General features: G+C 42.4%; 1 protein-coding gene across 15 annotated transcripts in view; it reads left to right on the top strand.

Annotated features, from left to right (window-relative positions):
• The window catches only part of MICAL3 (microtubule associated monooxygenase, calponin and LIM domain containing 3), a 167,394-nt gene that overhangs the window by 126,593 nt on the left and 24,511 nt on the right, over positions 1-16,290 (top strand). For 9 of the 15 annotated variants that reach the window (XM_039383181.1, XM_039383170.1, XM_039383171.1 and 6 more), the window contains 7 exons: positions 3-140; positions 5,552-5,656; positions 6,275-6,406; positions 6,809-6,900; positions 8,140-10,015; positions 10,956-11,050; positions 15,427-15,477. In XM_039383181.1, the coding sequence (XP_039239115.1) occupies positions 3-140; positions 5,552-5,656; positions 6,275-6,406; positions 6,809-6,900; positions 8,140-10,015; positions 10,956-11,050; positions 15,427-15,477 (2,489 nt within the window). Of the gene's footprint in view, positions 1-2; positions 141-2,282; positions 2,346-5,551; positions 5,657-6,274; positions 6,407-6,808; positions 6,901-8,139; positions 10,016-10,955; positions 11,051-15,426; positions 15,478-16,290 lie in introns of all 15 variants that reach the window. The other 6 variants (XM_039383177.1, XM_039383176.1, XM_039383179.1 and 3 more) reach the window with 5 other exon arrangements.

Below are 16,290 nucleotides of genomic sequence, written 5' to 3' on the forward strand. Positions count from 1 at the left end.
AGCTGGAAACCTTAGGCTGCAGCAGATTGTAAATCCGGTTGATCCTCTGGAGATCCTGGCAGATGTGCACTGGACACACATCCGTGAAAAAGAGGAGGAGGAAAAAATGGTCTCAGCCTCAAAGTCCTCCACCTCCAGAGGTAATATCCCCCTAAGCCCCACACCGTCAATTCTTGGATCACAGTTGCAGCTGTTTAACTGTTGGTTCTGTGCCCTTCGAGAGCAGTGACTTCAGCAGGGGCAGCAGTGATTGAAAGGAACTACTTTCAAATTACACTGAAATTACACTTGGTTAAACATTTTGCTTTTCAAGCCAGTGTCTGTTTAAAATTACTGCTTTCTCATCTCTGTGTTGTGACTTCTAACCCATTTGTCTGCCTGCTTCGACTCCATAGCATTTTTCTTCACCACACACATGATTTGGTGGTGCTGGAAATCTGCCCTCCGTAACCGACTTTAGGGATGCTAAAGAGAAGTTGTCATGTGCTTTTTGTGGCAGTGAGGACTCTACACCTCTCTAGGGAAAGCTGAAGGGCTGTGTCGTGTAGCTACTCCAGCAAAGATTGAACAGGATCAGCTTCTGTATTGAGCGTATTTCTCTACTGCTAGTTTTCAAAGAGTGTAACTGCATCTGGTATTAATAGGGAAGGATGGGGGTCAAAGGGCTTGCAAATCTGATGAGTGAGAGTTTTGACTGCCTGTGTTTAAGGTTTGGCAGTATATCTATTTTTTTTAATGTGAGGTGTGACCTTTGCGTGTTGTCAGTTACTTAAAAGGAAAACTTTGGAGGGGGAAAATGCTGGTAAGTCCAGTTCTCATGTGAGCGCCTTCCAGCAGTCTCTGCTGACCTTGTTCTAAACTGTATTACAGTGTGTCTTAAGGTAAGTATGTCACAGGTGCTTTACCTATGGATTTAATAAAAGTTCACCATGCAGTTGATGAGCAGTGCTCTTCTCCCAGCCTGCAACCACTGTGACAGAACTGTAGAGGGAGTAAGTATGCTGTGGGTTGTCTTTTACAGCAAATGTGAAATTCAGTTAAAAAGCCTGGGGCTTTACCTCATGTTTCCTATCATCTTCTATTCCAGATAATTATCTTTTCCTCTCAGTTCTAGAAGTTTGGTGTGGGGTGTTTTTAATCCTGGTCTAGGTTGATACACAGTTCCAGATCAGTTTGGCTACATTAAAACTGCAGTTTGTAGAATGCACTGGGACTTTCTGGTGTGAAATCTGTGCCCTACAAATAAGAGGTGGGTGTTTTGTTCCCACACTGCAACCACAGTGTTCAACTGTCTGTAACATTCAGTATTGTTAGAGTAGTTGTTTAATGTTTAAAAAATACAAAGTAAAAAATGTTAACATACTTTCTCAAGCTTACAGCAATTCAGGTTACCTGTGCTTCTGCTTCAGAGTGAGTGTCACTCTAGTTTCCCAGTTTTTATTTTCATTTGTGTTTTGTAATTCCTACTTTTCTGTATTGTACTGGTACAGTTGCCAGCAACAGGTGATCCTTCCAGAATTGATTTTGTGGTTTTTCTAAATTCCTTTGGGAATGGGGGCAGGATTTTAATTTCCTTCCCCTAAAACCCAGTCAAAGTGGAACAATCCTGATTGATTAATTAGCTGCTTCAATTACTTTGTTACGTAGTACATGTGTGTACAGGTGTATCAGCAGTTTGGGGTTTTAAAGGGCTGTTGCCAATATGTATTTGTGTAAGTTTTCAGCCTGAGTTCAACGGGCAAATTGTTCCTGGCTGAGCTCTGTTCTGTGATATGAGGTGTTTGGAGAGCCCGTCGGTAGCAGCAGCAATGAGGTTTGCTGTGAAAGCCTGGGATAACATGACAGTTCATAGAAGCCCTTCTCATTCTGCTTTGGGAGCTTTTCTTCATCTGCTGGCATGGGCACCTGGGCAGCGCAGGTTCTGGGACCCCCGGTACGACCACCCCTGTCTTGTTGCTCAGATCCCTCCTCTCCTCGTTTCACTTCTCTGCAGAGTTTCAAGTGGAGCACAGTAGCAGCAACCTGCTGGTCAGATGCAGTGTTTCTCTCACTGTGCCATCCATATTTCTTTTTAACATTACAGATCCTAAGGGAAGATTAGGCCCCTGACATTTGTGTGTTGCCTCAATTTAATTCTTGAGCCTGGAATCGGTTGTTTAAAATTTCATAGGTTTTATTCCTGTACGTGCTACTGAAAAATTTCCCTTTGTCACTCTTCTGTTTTAGACACTGACTGATGGTCTAATTTTGATTTCTTACGATTTATTGTTTTTTAAATTCAGCGTCCGACCTTCCCTCCGTACGCCATGAGGCGGTACAGGCGTGGCTGGAGACGGTCCCTGGAGGTAGTTTGGTGATGTTCTATGTATTCCAATGCACAATAACCCTGCCCGTCTCTTCTCCATGCCTTCAGCAGCTGAGCTGGTACTTTAACCCTGGAACTTCCGGCCCTGTCGCTACTGCATGAGTGGAGTGGAGGGCGGGAGGAAGGGGAGTGTGCATGCACGCCTTGCTCAGGCAGACCCCTCTCGCATGAGCTCCACACCCGTTGTAACCCTTCTGAGGGCAGGTTATCTTGGGTGCAATAATGCAGAAGGAGCACTTCAATTTGCTTTGTCAACTGAAGATGGGAGCAGTTATTCTTCCCCAAACCCACAGAATAGAAGAACGTGGGGCTTTCTTGCAGGTGAAAGATTAAGTGGTAGAGAGTGCTTAGAGCAATGGCAGTTCTCTGTAGCAACTGCAAACTGTAGTTATCTGGTGAAGGAAATAAGAAAGAATAATAAGATTGAAACTGGGATCTTCAGGAATAGCGATTGTGTTTCCTTTGGCCTGGGGTTTCACGTTATTCAGGAAAGCCTCGTGAATGTTGAAGGATGGTAAAGCTCACCTGCTTTTTTATATGTGGTCCTCTAAGCTCCATTACAAAACTGGTGAGCGTGAAGATTCTGGGATGCCAGTAGGGGGGTACATCTGTGTAAAGCTGTGAAGGTATCTCATTCAGTGGAGTAGTTTGTGCTGGGTAGTTGGTGTACAGCTGAGTTGCTTTGGCACATCAGAATAGCTCGCTTGCCTTTAAAACTTTGCTTCTGCTGCTGCTTTGGCAAGCCAGCAGTGTTTACAAGATGTCTGCACACGAAGCAGTCTGCTGACAGCTGACAGCCTAATACAAACCAAGTGCTGATCCCAGTTTCTGGCTGCTGTAGTGTGTAGCTTCTGAGATACTGTGTGACAGCTTTTGGCCTCTTGCTCCTCACCCTAACTACATATATGTATATGCACAGTATATGTATAATATAACCAGCCACCTGCAAGCTCTCCATGTCCCTCAAAGTGGGATCCACCCTTGCACCAAGTCGCTACTTATCGATGCATCTGTAATCTTCCATTGAGTTTTGTGTACCAACCTGTTTAAAACCTGATTTTTCTCCTCTCTCTCCAACACAATCTGTGTGTGTCGTGTCAGTTCATGGTTTCTGGATCTGAAGACCTACATATACGTAGTGGATTCAGATATTCTTAACATCAGTTATGTTTTTTGCAAGTACTGATTAAGATAACTCACATTTGCTGCTACCATAAAACCATCCCATGACATTATCATTTCCAAAATAACATAAGCTACTGCATACCTAAGCAACAATCAGTCTGGAACATGTTTTAGTTTTGTTCAGTAGATTTGTAAATGCCCCTGTGGGAAGTCCAGCCTTTGCCATATGATTTAGTTTTCTGTACTCGATGTCAGTATGGGTCTGGATTTTATCATCCTATCCATAAGGGAATAGGCCAGTACGTTATCACACATGAGTGGAAATGCCTTTTCACAGTAGCTGACAGAAAATAAAATAGCCCATATGTTTATCTATGTTAATAATCCTATAGAACATGGAAAAAGGGAAATTCTCGGGTTGAAGGAAGAAGACAAAACACCCACTGAAGGCTGTGTTTTGAAATAAGCAAAAACCTATATTAGAGAAAGAGGAGAGGCTGCAAGACCTCAATTTTAGGGAGGGTTAGTTTGTTTTCGAGATTGTCTTAATTAGCATTGCTGTCATATAAATGGTTCCAAGAGCCACATCCTCACTAGTAAACAAAGAGGACCAGGACCTATACCCTGACTCAGGAGGAACCTGGCACACCGTGGTTCTCTCCTGCATGGCTTAACTTCTTTGCCATCCAAGATCAGGGGCTGTGTTCAGACTGCCTGTGGAAACAGCCTGGGCCCTTCCCAGGGAACTGACTGCTGGGAGTTGTGCCTGGAGCCCTCCTCAGGATGACAGTGTGACACTGTGTGCTTTCAGGTCTAGAGACCTGCACCACTTAGTTTACTGGTGTAGGTGCAACCAAGAAGGTTCTAAATATATAACTTATCGTTGTTATAGAACCATATCCTGTGTGTATAATTAGCAGATGTGCATGGTAACACATGCTGACTGTGTACACATTTGCAAGAGGATGTACAACAGGGTTAAATGTTGTTGAACATGAGTTGATAATAACTCACTTCACACTTTTAAAACTGTAGTTGACCAATGCTACTGTAGAAAAAAAAAACCGGGAAGTGCTCACTTTTAATATTTAAATTATGTTTTATGAAAATGTTTAACAAAAGAAAAAAAGTAAATCATCCATAGCACTAGATATGGGATAATGTGTCATAAGGTTTAAGGGGTTGTTTTAAAAAGTATCATTTAATAATGAAATTAGACCCCAGACTTTGATCTTGTCTCTCCCCCTGTAATTAAATCTTGTCACAAGTAGTAATGTCAGATAACATAATTTTCAGAGTTGCAAATTCAAGAATCTTTTCTTTATTTTGACCCAAATTATGATCTGTAAAAGAAAAAAAGTTTTGAAAATGTAATTTAAACTATTTAAAAGTATTTCAATTAATGATCTGTGACAGCAAAAAAACTTTTTATATATCATTTTAATTACTTTAAACTATCTCAATTTGTGCCCTATGTACTTGTATAGCATATGAATTTTCTTAGACTTTATTACCAAAGACTGCAGTAGCTGAACAGTATTAAACAGTTTTCAAATGTAATAATGGTCAATCCCAGAGCTAGACTCTGTCTCTGACTTACACTCTCAAAACCTGTTTCAAGATGAACAGTCATGGTACATGGTAAGATTTCAGTTTTGACTTAATGTACGTATTCTATCAAGTGGTGGTGACTGTTCTGGTGTGGTAAAGGAAAAAAACAATCTTCCTGGAAGAACAGTAAACTTTATCCTGGTTTGATGTCCTCCCAGTCCCCTTCTTGTTTAATTTTTCACAAGGCCTGTTGCTCAGAAAAGCCTTGGCTGCTTTCACTGCAAATGCCTCGGAGACTCCCCAGGGCAGGCGTTCCTTGATTAATTGGAGTCTGGAAGTGTCGTTCCACCATAGATGTCCTTCCAGGTGACACATTTTGGGATTCCTTGTTTTGGCAGTAATTAATAAGCATCTCGACTATAAACTGTTGGTACAGTTCAATGTAGAACCTTTTCACTGTCTAGTGTTTGTCTTCTTTTCTTTTTTTCTCAATATTTGAATATATTCTAGCTCCGTGTGAGGATAATGATGTGGAGGATGAGCTGGGCACAGAGCCTGCAGACACAGAAGGGCAGGCAGGTGAAGAGGGAGACACGGGTGCAGAGCTGGATGATGGTAGGGTACCGTGTGCAGCCTTTAAACCTGTTGTGTGAACACAGTTGTACTGGCAGAAAATACTTTGTGTGAAGCTACTTAAACATGGTATTATTTTTAGTGGTGTGGGAGTTGGTTTTGAATAGTCAAGAGGGAGCCAGGAGTGAGTGACAAGAAGAAAGACAAGAACCTCAATGCCATGGATTTTGTAATGAATTTCTCATGTCTTCTCACCGTAACTAAAGTGTCTTGTGTCCATATTCTGTGCTGATACTGATGAATAACAGAAATAGAAGTAAATTTGGGAAAGTTCTACAATATTATGCCAGAATCCTTCCCTTGCTGTTGTAAAATTAACTGCATATGCCAGAAAACATAAAAAAATTTCAAGAAAACAGATAAGGCAGGACTTCAGTTACTGATTTAGCTATTTGTACTAACAGTGCAATCATTAACTGCTTACATTGACTGCCTAAATGACTAATTATCACACCAGAAAAGGAGTGAAACATTTAGGGGCTCAGGTTATGAAAGTGATTGGCACCTTGTGAATAAAAAGAAAGTATTGTGTCCTGATGGATTTGTATTCGAATTCTCTTGTTGTGTTTTTTTTTTTTCCCCTGCCCCACCCACGACCAGATGACATCGCATCTGATGCAGAAGCGGAGTTTCGCTTACACCGGGGTGGTGTAGAACAGGCAGAACTAAAAGTCTCTGAAGATGAAGAAGATGAAGAAGAAGCAGAAGGTGCTTCTTCCAGTGTGGCAGAAGGTAGTTGCTTTCTCATCAGTGTTTCAGTGATTTTGATTGCGTTAGAGATAGTCTGTACATTTACGGGATTTGAGAGAAGAGAGTCTCTTGGGTTTGAACCATCTTGCTCCTCTCAGTGGCAAGGCATGTGCTTGCATTGACATTTTGAGATGAATGTTCTGAATCCATTAATCACAGCTTCCTAAATGTGAGAACCCCTCTAACTGCTTTTTCTTGTAAAAATTTTTACATTAAAAAGCTTGTACCATTTTGAATATTTAAAAGTTTTTGTCTATGTTCCAGATGTCCAATCTAGAATTTGTAATAAGCTGAGAAATTTGTCTGTACTTGCTGTGTGTAACATAAAAAAAATTAGAATATTAATGGTCTCTTGTGTTTTTGGAACATTTTTGCTTTCCCTAGATCCATGCAAACCATCCATCCCTATCCAGGCATCTAGTGACAGTGTTCTTCCTCTGTCTCCAGCTGCTAGTCCCAAAGCAAAACAAGCAGAGGTAAGAAAGAGAATCTTTGACATTTTCCACTTACCACCTGTAGTTCAATAAAACAGTTTGTTGGATAAACTAATGAGGGCTGACAGCAGTGGGCTTTTCTCCTTTCCTGTCTCTAAAATTTACATTGATCTTGAAATCTGACTTTATTTATACTCAAAATATAAAGTACTATCTTTTTTACCTATCTTTGGAGTGTAGTGGCTCTGTCACAAAAGTTCCCATCACAAAGCCCAAAAATAATTATCCAGGATATTTTAATTTCAGTGCCCAGTTAACAAGAGATATACATGATGAATGAGGGGAGCCATAACTAACGTGTTTCCTATTTATCCTGGTCTGGCTGTCTTTTATGTACCAAAAGCAGATTTAAAATTATAGTAGCAACCAAAGCAGTACTTCTCTATTCCAGAATTCAGCCTAGTTCAGCTTAAGGAATTGAGGCATGTCACATGTTGTACTTCATGTTGTCAGCCCTGGGAGGCAGCTTGGAAGTGTACTGGGGTGTTTGTGGCTGCTGGTGTCTAAGAGCTGAAAGTACATGACCCTTAAAATGTTCAATTCAAATTTTTCCCTTCCAAGTGCCTGTTTTTAAGGAATTATTAAAAGATGATACTTTATCCTAGAGAGTTTTGACATAAACCAGTTTACTTTTACCATGGACAGATTAAGGGCTAAGTCTGATTCGCTGACAGCAATTGCTGACAACATTGACTTTCTGCTAAATTCAGTTTGTTTTTTTGAGGGCCATCTAATATTTCTGTTAGACATAGTTAGTGTTTATATCAGTACAATGCCTGAATGCAGTTCTCAAGACCTGTGTGTTTAATAGGTAGGTTCATGCTCCAGGGGTCACGTGTCTGCATTCAAAAGAAAGCTGGAGCAAAAGATGCCATTGGAAAGAATAACACCAGATCTCAGTCCGAGGAGTCTCCTGCCAAAGGGTTAAATTGTAGAAGAACAAACTGTGCTCTTGAGTAATATGGGTGTAGGAGGTGAAACCCAAAATTTCTCAGACTATTAAGGGGCAAGTGAACTGCAGCCTAATTTACTCTCAAAAGAGAGAAAGCGTCCCTTGCTTTAAGAAAGCATGGCAGCAGACACTAGTCAGCAGAAAAGTACAGATGAGACCTGGAGAGACTTGCTTCAAATCCGTCTGAGATAAGGGACCACCACAATACACAGAGCTGGAGATTTGAAGGGAGAGATAATATTAATATTTTCCTCTTTCATTTTTTGTAGGATGTACGAGATCCCCTGGCTGAAGTACGCCGTGCAATAAAATCCCCAGAGGCACGCTTTTTTCCTGAGCCTTTCGTTCTTGAGGAAGGACCAAAGGATGAAATTCCCAAAGAAAGGAGAGTTAAGAGCCCTTTGGTGCCACTATCTCCAGTGTTATCCCAGCCGGTTGCATCACCAGAAGCCATTGCACCTACGTCACTAGCAGAGTCTCAGCCAGCAGCACCAACATTGGCTTCATCCCCAAAATCTACTCAAATGCCTATCTGTTCCCAGCCTTTGCCTTCTGCTGAAACATCCATTCCATCCCCAGTGGAGCCTCCAGTATGTTTCCAACCTGTCCCAGCCTTAACATCTACTCCTTTAGCCAAGCTGGCCCTTAGGGGCCAGGATGGTGAGGTGGAAAAACTGGGGAGCCCTACTACTGCAGAAGAAGCCCTGAAACGGAGTAGCCTTGTGGAAGAGTTCTGGATGAAGAGTGCTGAAATCCGGAGGAGCTTAGGGCTCACCCCAGTAGAGAGAAACAAACGCCCAGAGACGAACTTCACTGTGTCTGCTCTTGAGACAACTCCTCTGAAGAGTTTTAATAGCAAGAATATTTCAGGGGATGAAAGGATCCATCCTGTGAAACCCCAACCTGCCCCAAGAAGGCAGGGACTGTCCAGGTTAGAAAATGAGCAGATTTCTCTGCTCACTCCAAAGTCTCCATCAGAAAAAGAGCTAAAGATTTCCGGTGAAGTACGGGGAGATGTATCCAGCAGTTCTGGACTTGGCCTTCAGGAGAGCTCATCCAACATGAGAACTATGGCGAGCCAGAGCTTCAACACCTCTGACTCTACCATGCTCACTCCCCCATCGAGTCCGCCTCCACCACCTCCTCAGGATGAGGAACCAGCCACTTTGCGCAGAAAGAGATACCAGGCGCTCTGGCAGAACGAGGTTGAAGCCAGGTCACCTCCAACACCAGCGTCAACACCTCCTGTTCTCCGACACCAGGAGCCAGCCCCTGCTGCCAAGGAGACAACCCCGGCCAAGAGAGAAGACGTGCGCAAGTCTTTTGCAGAAAGTGTGGACGAGATTCCGTTTGCTGATGATGTAGAAGACACATATGATGACAGGACAGAGGACTCAAGCCTTCACGAGAAGTTCTTTACCCCTCCTACCAGTAGGCCAAGGCCAGAGAAACCACTTGTTTTGCCCTTGGTCAAAGAAAATGGTGGTCCACCCTCAGTGGAAGGAGGGGTTAATCAAAAGAAGAGACTGTTCCCTGAGATTTCTGTGGAGGCCAAGGAGCTTGCTGAAGAAAGAATGAGAGCCAGAGAGAAGTCTGTCAAGAGCCAGGCACTACGTGATGCCATGGCTAAGCAGTTGTGCAAGATGAAAGATATGGAGATGGCTGCAGCTGCTGCTACTGCGGCCACAAGGGCGCGAAAGGCATCTTCGATGCCCTTGAAGACCAAAGAACTGTTTTATGAGTCTCCAAAGCATTTGGCCTTGAAATTAGCAGAGGGATCCACACGAAAGCATAATTCTGCTAGTGAGAAGTTCTCCACTCCTCCTGCTGATATGGCTGGACCTGAAGGGTCTGTCAGCTCTTCAGAAGGCTCCAGTGGGAAGAGTAAGAAAAGAAGTTCTCTTTTCTCCCCTCGTAAGAACAAAAAGGAGAAGAAATCCAAGAATGATAGCAGGCTTTCCGACAAATCTAGTGGTGGGACAGAGGAAGCAACAAAGCCCAGGTCGTTATGGAAGTCTGTTTTCTCTGGGTATAAGAAAGACAAGAAGAAAAAGACCGATGACAAATCCTGCCCGAGTACTCCCTCAAGTAGTGCCACTGTGGATTCTGGCAAGCGCAAAGCATCTCCATTGATTACAGCTGCAGGTATAACAGATATGTGCCTCTGCACCATGTAGTTTTCCTACTCCTTGGTATCCTTGAAAGTAGGTTTGGCTTGCTTTGTCATTCAGCTACTGTGCTGATAATGCTGCTCCCCAGTGTCAGATGGGCAGATTCAGGTAAGTGCTGGGGACTAGACTTGTATGTTTGCATATTGACAGAATTAGTTGATATCCACTGGAAAAAATGGATCCTTAACTAAAAGTTTCACTCTCAACATGGACAAAGCAAATCTGTTTTCTGCCTTAAATGGATTTGAGAAATAAGCACTATTAGTTGGAATTTGTGACATTTCTTCCCTGTTTTAATTCTGATCCTCATCTTTTCTTGAGTGGTCCATCCTCTCTCTCTCTCTCTCTCTCTCTCTCTCTCTCTCTCTCTTTCTACCTGGCACCATGGAAGCTGAAGACTGCAGAGATGCAGTTATTCCTGTGTTCTCAGTGATCTGGCAATTGTCTGATCTATGAAGTTGGGATTTTGCAGCCTCATGTAAATCTGTCACATGCCCACCAGTTGCAGGCAGAGATGTTTAATGGCAATGTGGGATACAGTAAATAAGTTAGCCATAAATGTGATTGAAAACATTCCTCTGGCCTTGGACAAAGACTCAAAATAGTGCTGGCTGCTGTCATCCAAGTGCTGTATCTAAGAGCATTAATACAGTACAAAGGGAGAATCATGATCATTATTTCTAACAACATTTGAGGAAAGTGATGCTCTTCTAGGTCAAAGCTCAGAGATGCTGATCATTTTGTGGAGTGGTGCTGCTCTGGTCACTGAATCCCAGGTGAAACAACTGAGACTGACATGAAAGGATTAAGTATTTTTGATGCTCAGTCAAACAACTTAAAACTGAGTTCTAGAATGTTTACAGAAAGGGTAGTTACCTCTCCTTTAACTTCCCTTTTTATTCCCGGCTTCTCAGATTTACAGCTCCGTCAACACCTGAGTTTCTCAGAGGACTCTGACCTGTCCAGTGATGATGTTCTGGAACGCTCCTCCCAGAAATCCAAACGAGAGGTAGGTAGATGGGAAATGCATCTCGTGTCCTGCATATCACAGACTCAGAGAATCACATCAGAAACTTGGATGATTAATGTTGTTGTTTTTACTGTTTCTCCCAGACTTTTCCTGTAAGCTGGCTGACTGTTCTGCCTAAAATAAGTTGGTTTCACTTGGTTTCACAATTGCAAGCTACTCTCCCCTGTTATCATATGAAGGATCCATTGTCTCACTGTGGCATTACTTTACAATGAATATTACAGTCAGAAGAGTGAATTTTGTCCCTGTTGTGAACATCTCCACAATCTAGAGAAAACAGATTTACTGTCAGAAGAGTAAATTTCCCTGACTGTAATATTACTGCAAAAACATAATGATGAGATAGTTCTCACTTTTTCTGAGAGTCTGATTTTAGGATAGTGGCCCAGAGGACCCAGAGCAGGATGGAGTACTCAAGCTGGGGTCTTGTGAGGGCAGAGTAGAGGGTCAGAATCACCTCTGTCAACTTGCTGGTCACGGCTCTCTTGATGCAACCCAGGATACTGTTGGCTTTCTGGGCTGCAGGTGCATGGTGCTGGATCATGTTGTGACCAGCACCCCCAAGTCCTCCTCAGGGCTGCTCTCAATCCATTCTCAGCCCACCACAGAGGGCCACCACATTGGTCAGGCACAATTTGCCATTAGTGAAGCAACAGTCCTCAATCACCTCCTTTTTTCCCATGTGCCTTAGCATAGTTTCCAGGAGGATCTTGCTGGGCACTGAGAGGTGACTGACTGGGCTGTAGTACCCCAGGTGTTTCTTTTTCCCCTTTTTAAAAATGGGGATTATGTTTCCCTTTTTCCAGTCAGTGGGAACTTCACCAGACTGCCACAGCTTCTCAAATATGATGGATAGTGGCTTAGGCTCTTCCTCTGCCAGGTCCTTCAGAACCCATGGTCCCATGGACTTGTGTACCTTCAGGTTCCTTAGGTGGTCTCAGACCTGACCTTCTCCTGCCTCGGGCATTTTTTCATTCTCCCAATCCATGCCTTTCCCTTCTGTAACTGGGATGGTGTGGCTGGAGCACTTGCTGGTGAAGATCAAGGCAAAAAAGCTATTGATTACTTCAACCTTTTCCATATCTTGGATAACCAGATCTTCAGTTTCCTTCCAGAGAGGGCCCATGTTTTCCCTTTTATCCCTGATGTACCTGTAGAAGCTTTCCTATTGCCTTTGATGTCCCTTGCCAGATTTAATTCTGTCAGGGCCTTAGCTCTCCTAACCTGATCCCTGGCTGCTTGGAGAATTTCTCTATATTCCTCCCAGGCTACCTTTCCTTGCTTCCACTCTCTGTACACTTCCTTTTTGTTTCTAGAATTTGTCCAGAAGCTCCTTGTTCATCCATGCAGACCTCCCAGCATTTTTGCTTGACTTCCTTTTTGTTGGGATGCATTGCTCCTGAGCTTGGAGGAGGTGATCCTTGAATATTAACCACTTTTCTTGGGCCCCTTCCTCCCTCCAGGGCTTTATCCCATGGCACTCTACTAAGCATATCCCTGAAGAAGCCTAAGTCTGCTCTCCTGAAGTCCAGGGTAGTGAGCTTTCTGTACACCCTCCTCACCGGCCTAAGGATCTAGTATAAGGATTTGGTTTATTTGCACATACTTATATGTGGAAAATAAATGATGAGAGCAAAGTTCCGAAGTTAGTTGCTTTTAAACTATTTAATTCAATTTTAGAATGGCACTATTAATGCAAAAACAGGGGAAAAATTTAAGGAACTGCTTGATCATAGTAATGAAGAGCCCTGCTTTCATTCCTGAGAACCTCTAAGCTCCGCTAGACAGAATTGACAAGGTTTGGAGGAATAAGTAGAGATTTTATTGGCCCCATCAAACACTAAAGCTTTTCTGATACTGAAGAGTGAAAGCTGTGTTCCCACAGTCCCTCCCTGGTGGTGCCTGGCACACATGTTAGAAAAGCTCAAGAAGAAGAGAGCATCTGAGAGGGTAATGTCACAGACACAGTACTCTGTGCCTTCCTGTCTCAAACCTGTCCTCCAGTGTGCACAAATCAGTCTCAGATGCCAGGCTCTAGTTGATACTTGGCTCAGATGGCAAAGGTGTGGAAATACTGCAAATTAAAGTGTCATATGAAATGCTTCTTATGTATATGTAGTAAAATGAAATAGAATAACTAATGAATTTAAAGCTGGTGGAAGGAATTGATGAACTAAATAGGAATTTTCTGTATTTACTTATCTCTCTTTTAATCTTTTTCCCTAGTTGGTCTAGATCTCTTCTGAGAGGAAGATTATTTTGTTTTTATTTTATTCCCTTTTTTCTCTCCCCCTTCCATTCCTCCTTGCATGCCCTCAAGGCGTTTCATGAGAAATTCTGCATTTTCCCAGAGATGCAGAAGAACGAGGTACCTGGGACCAGCAGAGGACAGATACCCAATACCTGGGGTTCAGATAAGAGTTACGGAGTCACTGCTCTGTCTTGTGAGCTCCTTTGGAAGGAGCCAAGGCTGCAGTAAGGTCCAGCCTTGTTTTCAGACTTTGATGTACCTTAATGGTCACTTTTTTTATCTACGCTGAGCTACTTCGATTTCAAATGACTTTTGCAGAAAAAATATCACTAAGCACTGGAGAGGATGATAAGTGACAGTGGCAGATGCCCTGATTCCTAATACCAGAATTGTCTTGCAAGCTCTGCCAAGGGTACGGTGGTGGTGCCTCCTTCTCTCTCATTTGCTGTTGCTGAAGTTACGTTAGGAATTTGTTTGCTCAGCATCTGCCTGTTTTCTGAAGAACAGTTTTGAGAATGCATTTATCTAGAGGGTACAGATCTGAGAACTCCCCTTGCCTGGTTTCATTGCATCCTATCCAAGGATGTAGAACATATGTGCAAACACTGGAATGCCTTGCTGTCAAAAGAAATGTAACCAAACTTCGAGACTGACAAAGCTGGGTTTGTACTGATTTGGGGAAAGGGTGATATTTTTTAAGTCACAAACTGCATGTTACTTATTATGGGTAAGAACTGACTTTACTGTGTGTGCTACATAACTTTTATGTGAACCCCCTCCTCTGAACTGGAATTCTGTTTGTGCTGCTTTTTTGATAATTGTAGTGACCTTTGCTTCCCAGACAGCCTGCTCTGTTTAGCCTGTTCTTTGTGATCAGAAGTGAATTAATTCAGTGTTGTTCAATGTAGTGGCTTTCAAGAGAAGCATCTTGCAAAGAATTCCTAATGTAAATGCCCTCTGGGTCTCGTGTTTGTAGGTGTGTGTCACTGTGTTTGTCATTGTTCCCATACAGTTGTGGTGTTGTGGTCAGACGTGTGTTTTACTGCCACAGGTAGCTTGCTTTTTACTGGAGTTTGCAAACGTGCTGGTGTTGTTCTCTGGCTTTTCATTTGTGATTGGTTTTAGTTAATTCAATGTGAAAGTGCAAAATGCTGCCTGTTCACCCCGAGTGGCACAATGCCTTCTGTACTTCATGGCATGAAGGGAAAGTCACCTCTCTTCTAAATGCTAAGAACTTTACTTGCCTTATATTTGGGTGCAGAAAGTAGTGATTTCCCCTTCCTTTTCCCCTTCCTTTTCCCCTTCCTTTTCCCCTTCCTTTTCCCCTTCCTTTTCCCCTTCCTTTTCCCCTTCCTTTTCCCCTTCCTTTTCCCCTTCCTTTTCCCCTTCCTTTTCCCCTTCCTTTTCCCCTTCCTTTTCCCCTTCCTTTTCCTCTTCCTTTTCCCCTTCCTTTTCCCTCAATTTTAGCTCCTCAGGATCTTTGGAGGCCCTCCTTTTAGACAAGGAGATTCCATTACTGCAGGACACATAATGCACTCTGAGTCCATCTGCAGTTTCTTAGCTCACAAAGCAATGAGGAAGATTTAATATGTTAGTTAAATGCAAATTGTATTTTCTATGAAATAGAGATAATTTAAAACCATGGAATAAACACAACTCCTAGGAGAGACTGTAAATCAAATTTTAAATGGAGAATTGTGTGACAGAGTAATACACGTTTGGCTGAGCCAGTTCAGACCAAGCATAAGTCATTATTTTAAATCCTAAGCCAAAATTTTGTGCCTATACTTGCTCAGTGAACATTAAAACTGCAGGTAGATAAAGACCAAATAATTCTCTAGAAAAAGGTATTTCCAGGTTGACTGTATCTTTAAAGAGGCTGCCAAAACTAGTTGCTTTCAGGAGAGTGCTAGAAACTTGATTTTGTGGGCAGAAGTTCCATTGTGCTTCGTCAGTCTGGGTCACATTCAGCATTTGCATAAATTTGTTTCATTGAAAAACCACTTTGTTTTATTACTGTGCATCTGTTTTCAATGTTGAACTGATTTTGCTTCATTTTTGTACGTTTGTTTTTTTTTTTTCCTTTACCATTCCCCCTTTAAAGTCGATCTATGTACCACACGCCTTGGCATTCAAGAGATCATACTCGTCAAAGGTAGTGTCTCCATTCCCACTAGTTGGCCATTGTTGCATTGCATGTCCCTGTATTAACCCATTGGATCCATAGCTCCCCACCACATGTGCACTAACACCACCGACATTGACTGTGCATGCCTGAGATGGTGGCAGACATGGGCAGCAAATTCTCTGTAGAAGTTGTCTACCAAAAATGCATTAAGCTCCAAAATGTCTGTCTGGTCAGAATGCATGTGTTTATCAGTGCACCACTGTACAGTGATGTGGATGATCTGTGAGCTTCAGGGCAAATTGGTTCTCAAGGCAGTTAAATACGTTTGCATATTCTTTTTTTTTTTTTTGAATATTTAGAATGTAAGTTCAAGTGAATCATCACACTTTAATCAGCATCCTTCAAAATTGCTGAGTTCACTCAATCTGAGTGAAACTCTGTATCAAGCTAAAATCAAGGCAGAAGTTGCTGCATTCTGAAATTCTTACTGTCCTGTCTTCACAGTCACAACAGTGTTACATGGAGTAGGAAAGTCACACCCTCTGTCATTTTACCTTCTGATTTGGGTATCATTGTGGATTTCGTGTTTTAAAAGAAAGGAAGAGTAAAGTGTTGGCTTCTTGAAGCTTTAACAGTGGTGCTTTCCAACGACCTACCTGAGGGATTTTTAATTGAGCTGTGATCCTACCTTGAATTCTATTCACTAAGAACAATAAACCAGAGGTAGACTGACCATTGTAGCAGTACAATAACCAGATAAAGCAAATTTCAGGGTGGTCTGACTTAACATTCTGTTCCTAAAGTTGACAGTCCATGGAGGAGATCTCTTTCCAGAAGTGG

This window comes from Pipra filicauda, unplaced genomic scaffold (genome assembly GCF_003945595.2).
Source record: "Pipra filicauda isolate LSUMZ 115617 unplaced genomic scaffold, ASM394559v2 scaffold2_size9829703_pilon, whole genome shotgun sequence".
Lineage (NCBI taxonomy): Eukaryota > Metazoa > Chordata > Aves > Passeriformes > Pipridae > Pipra > Pipra filicauda.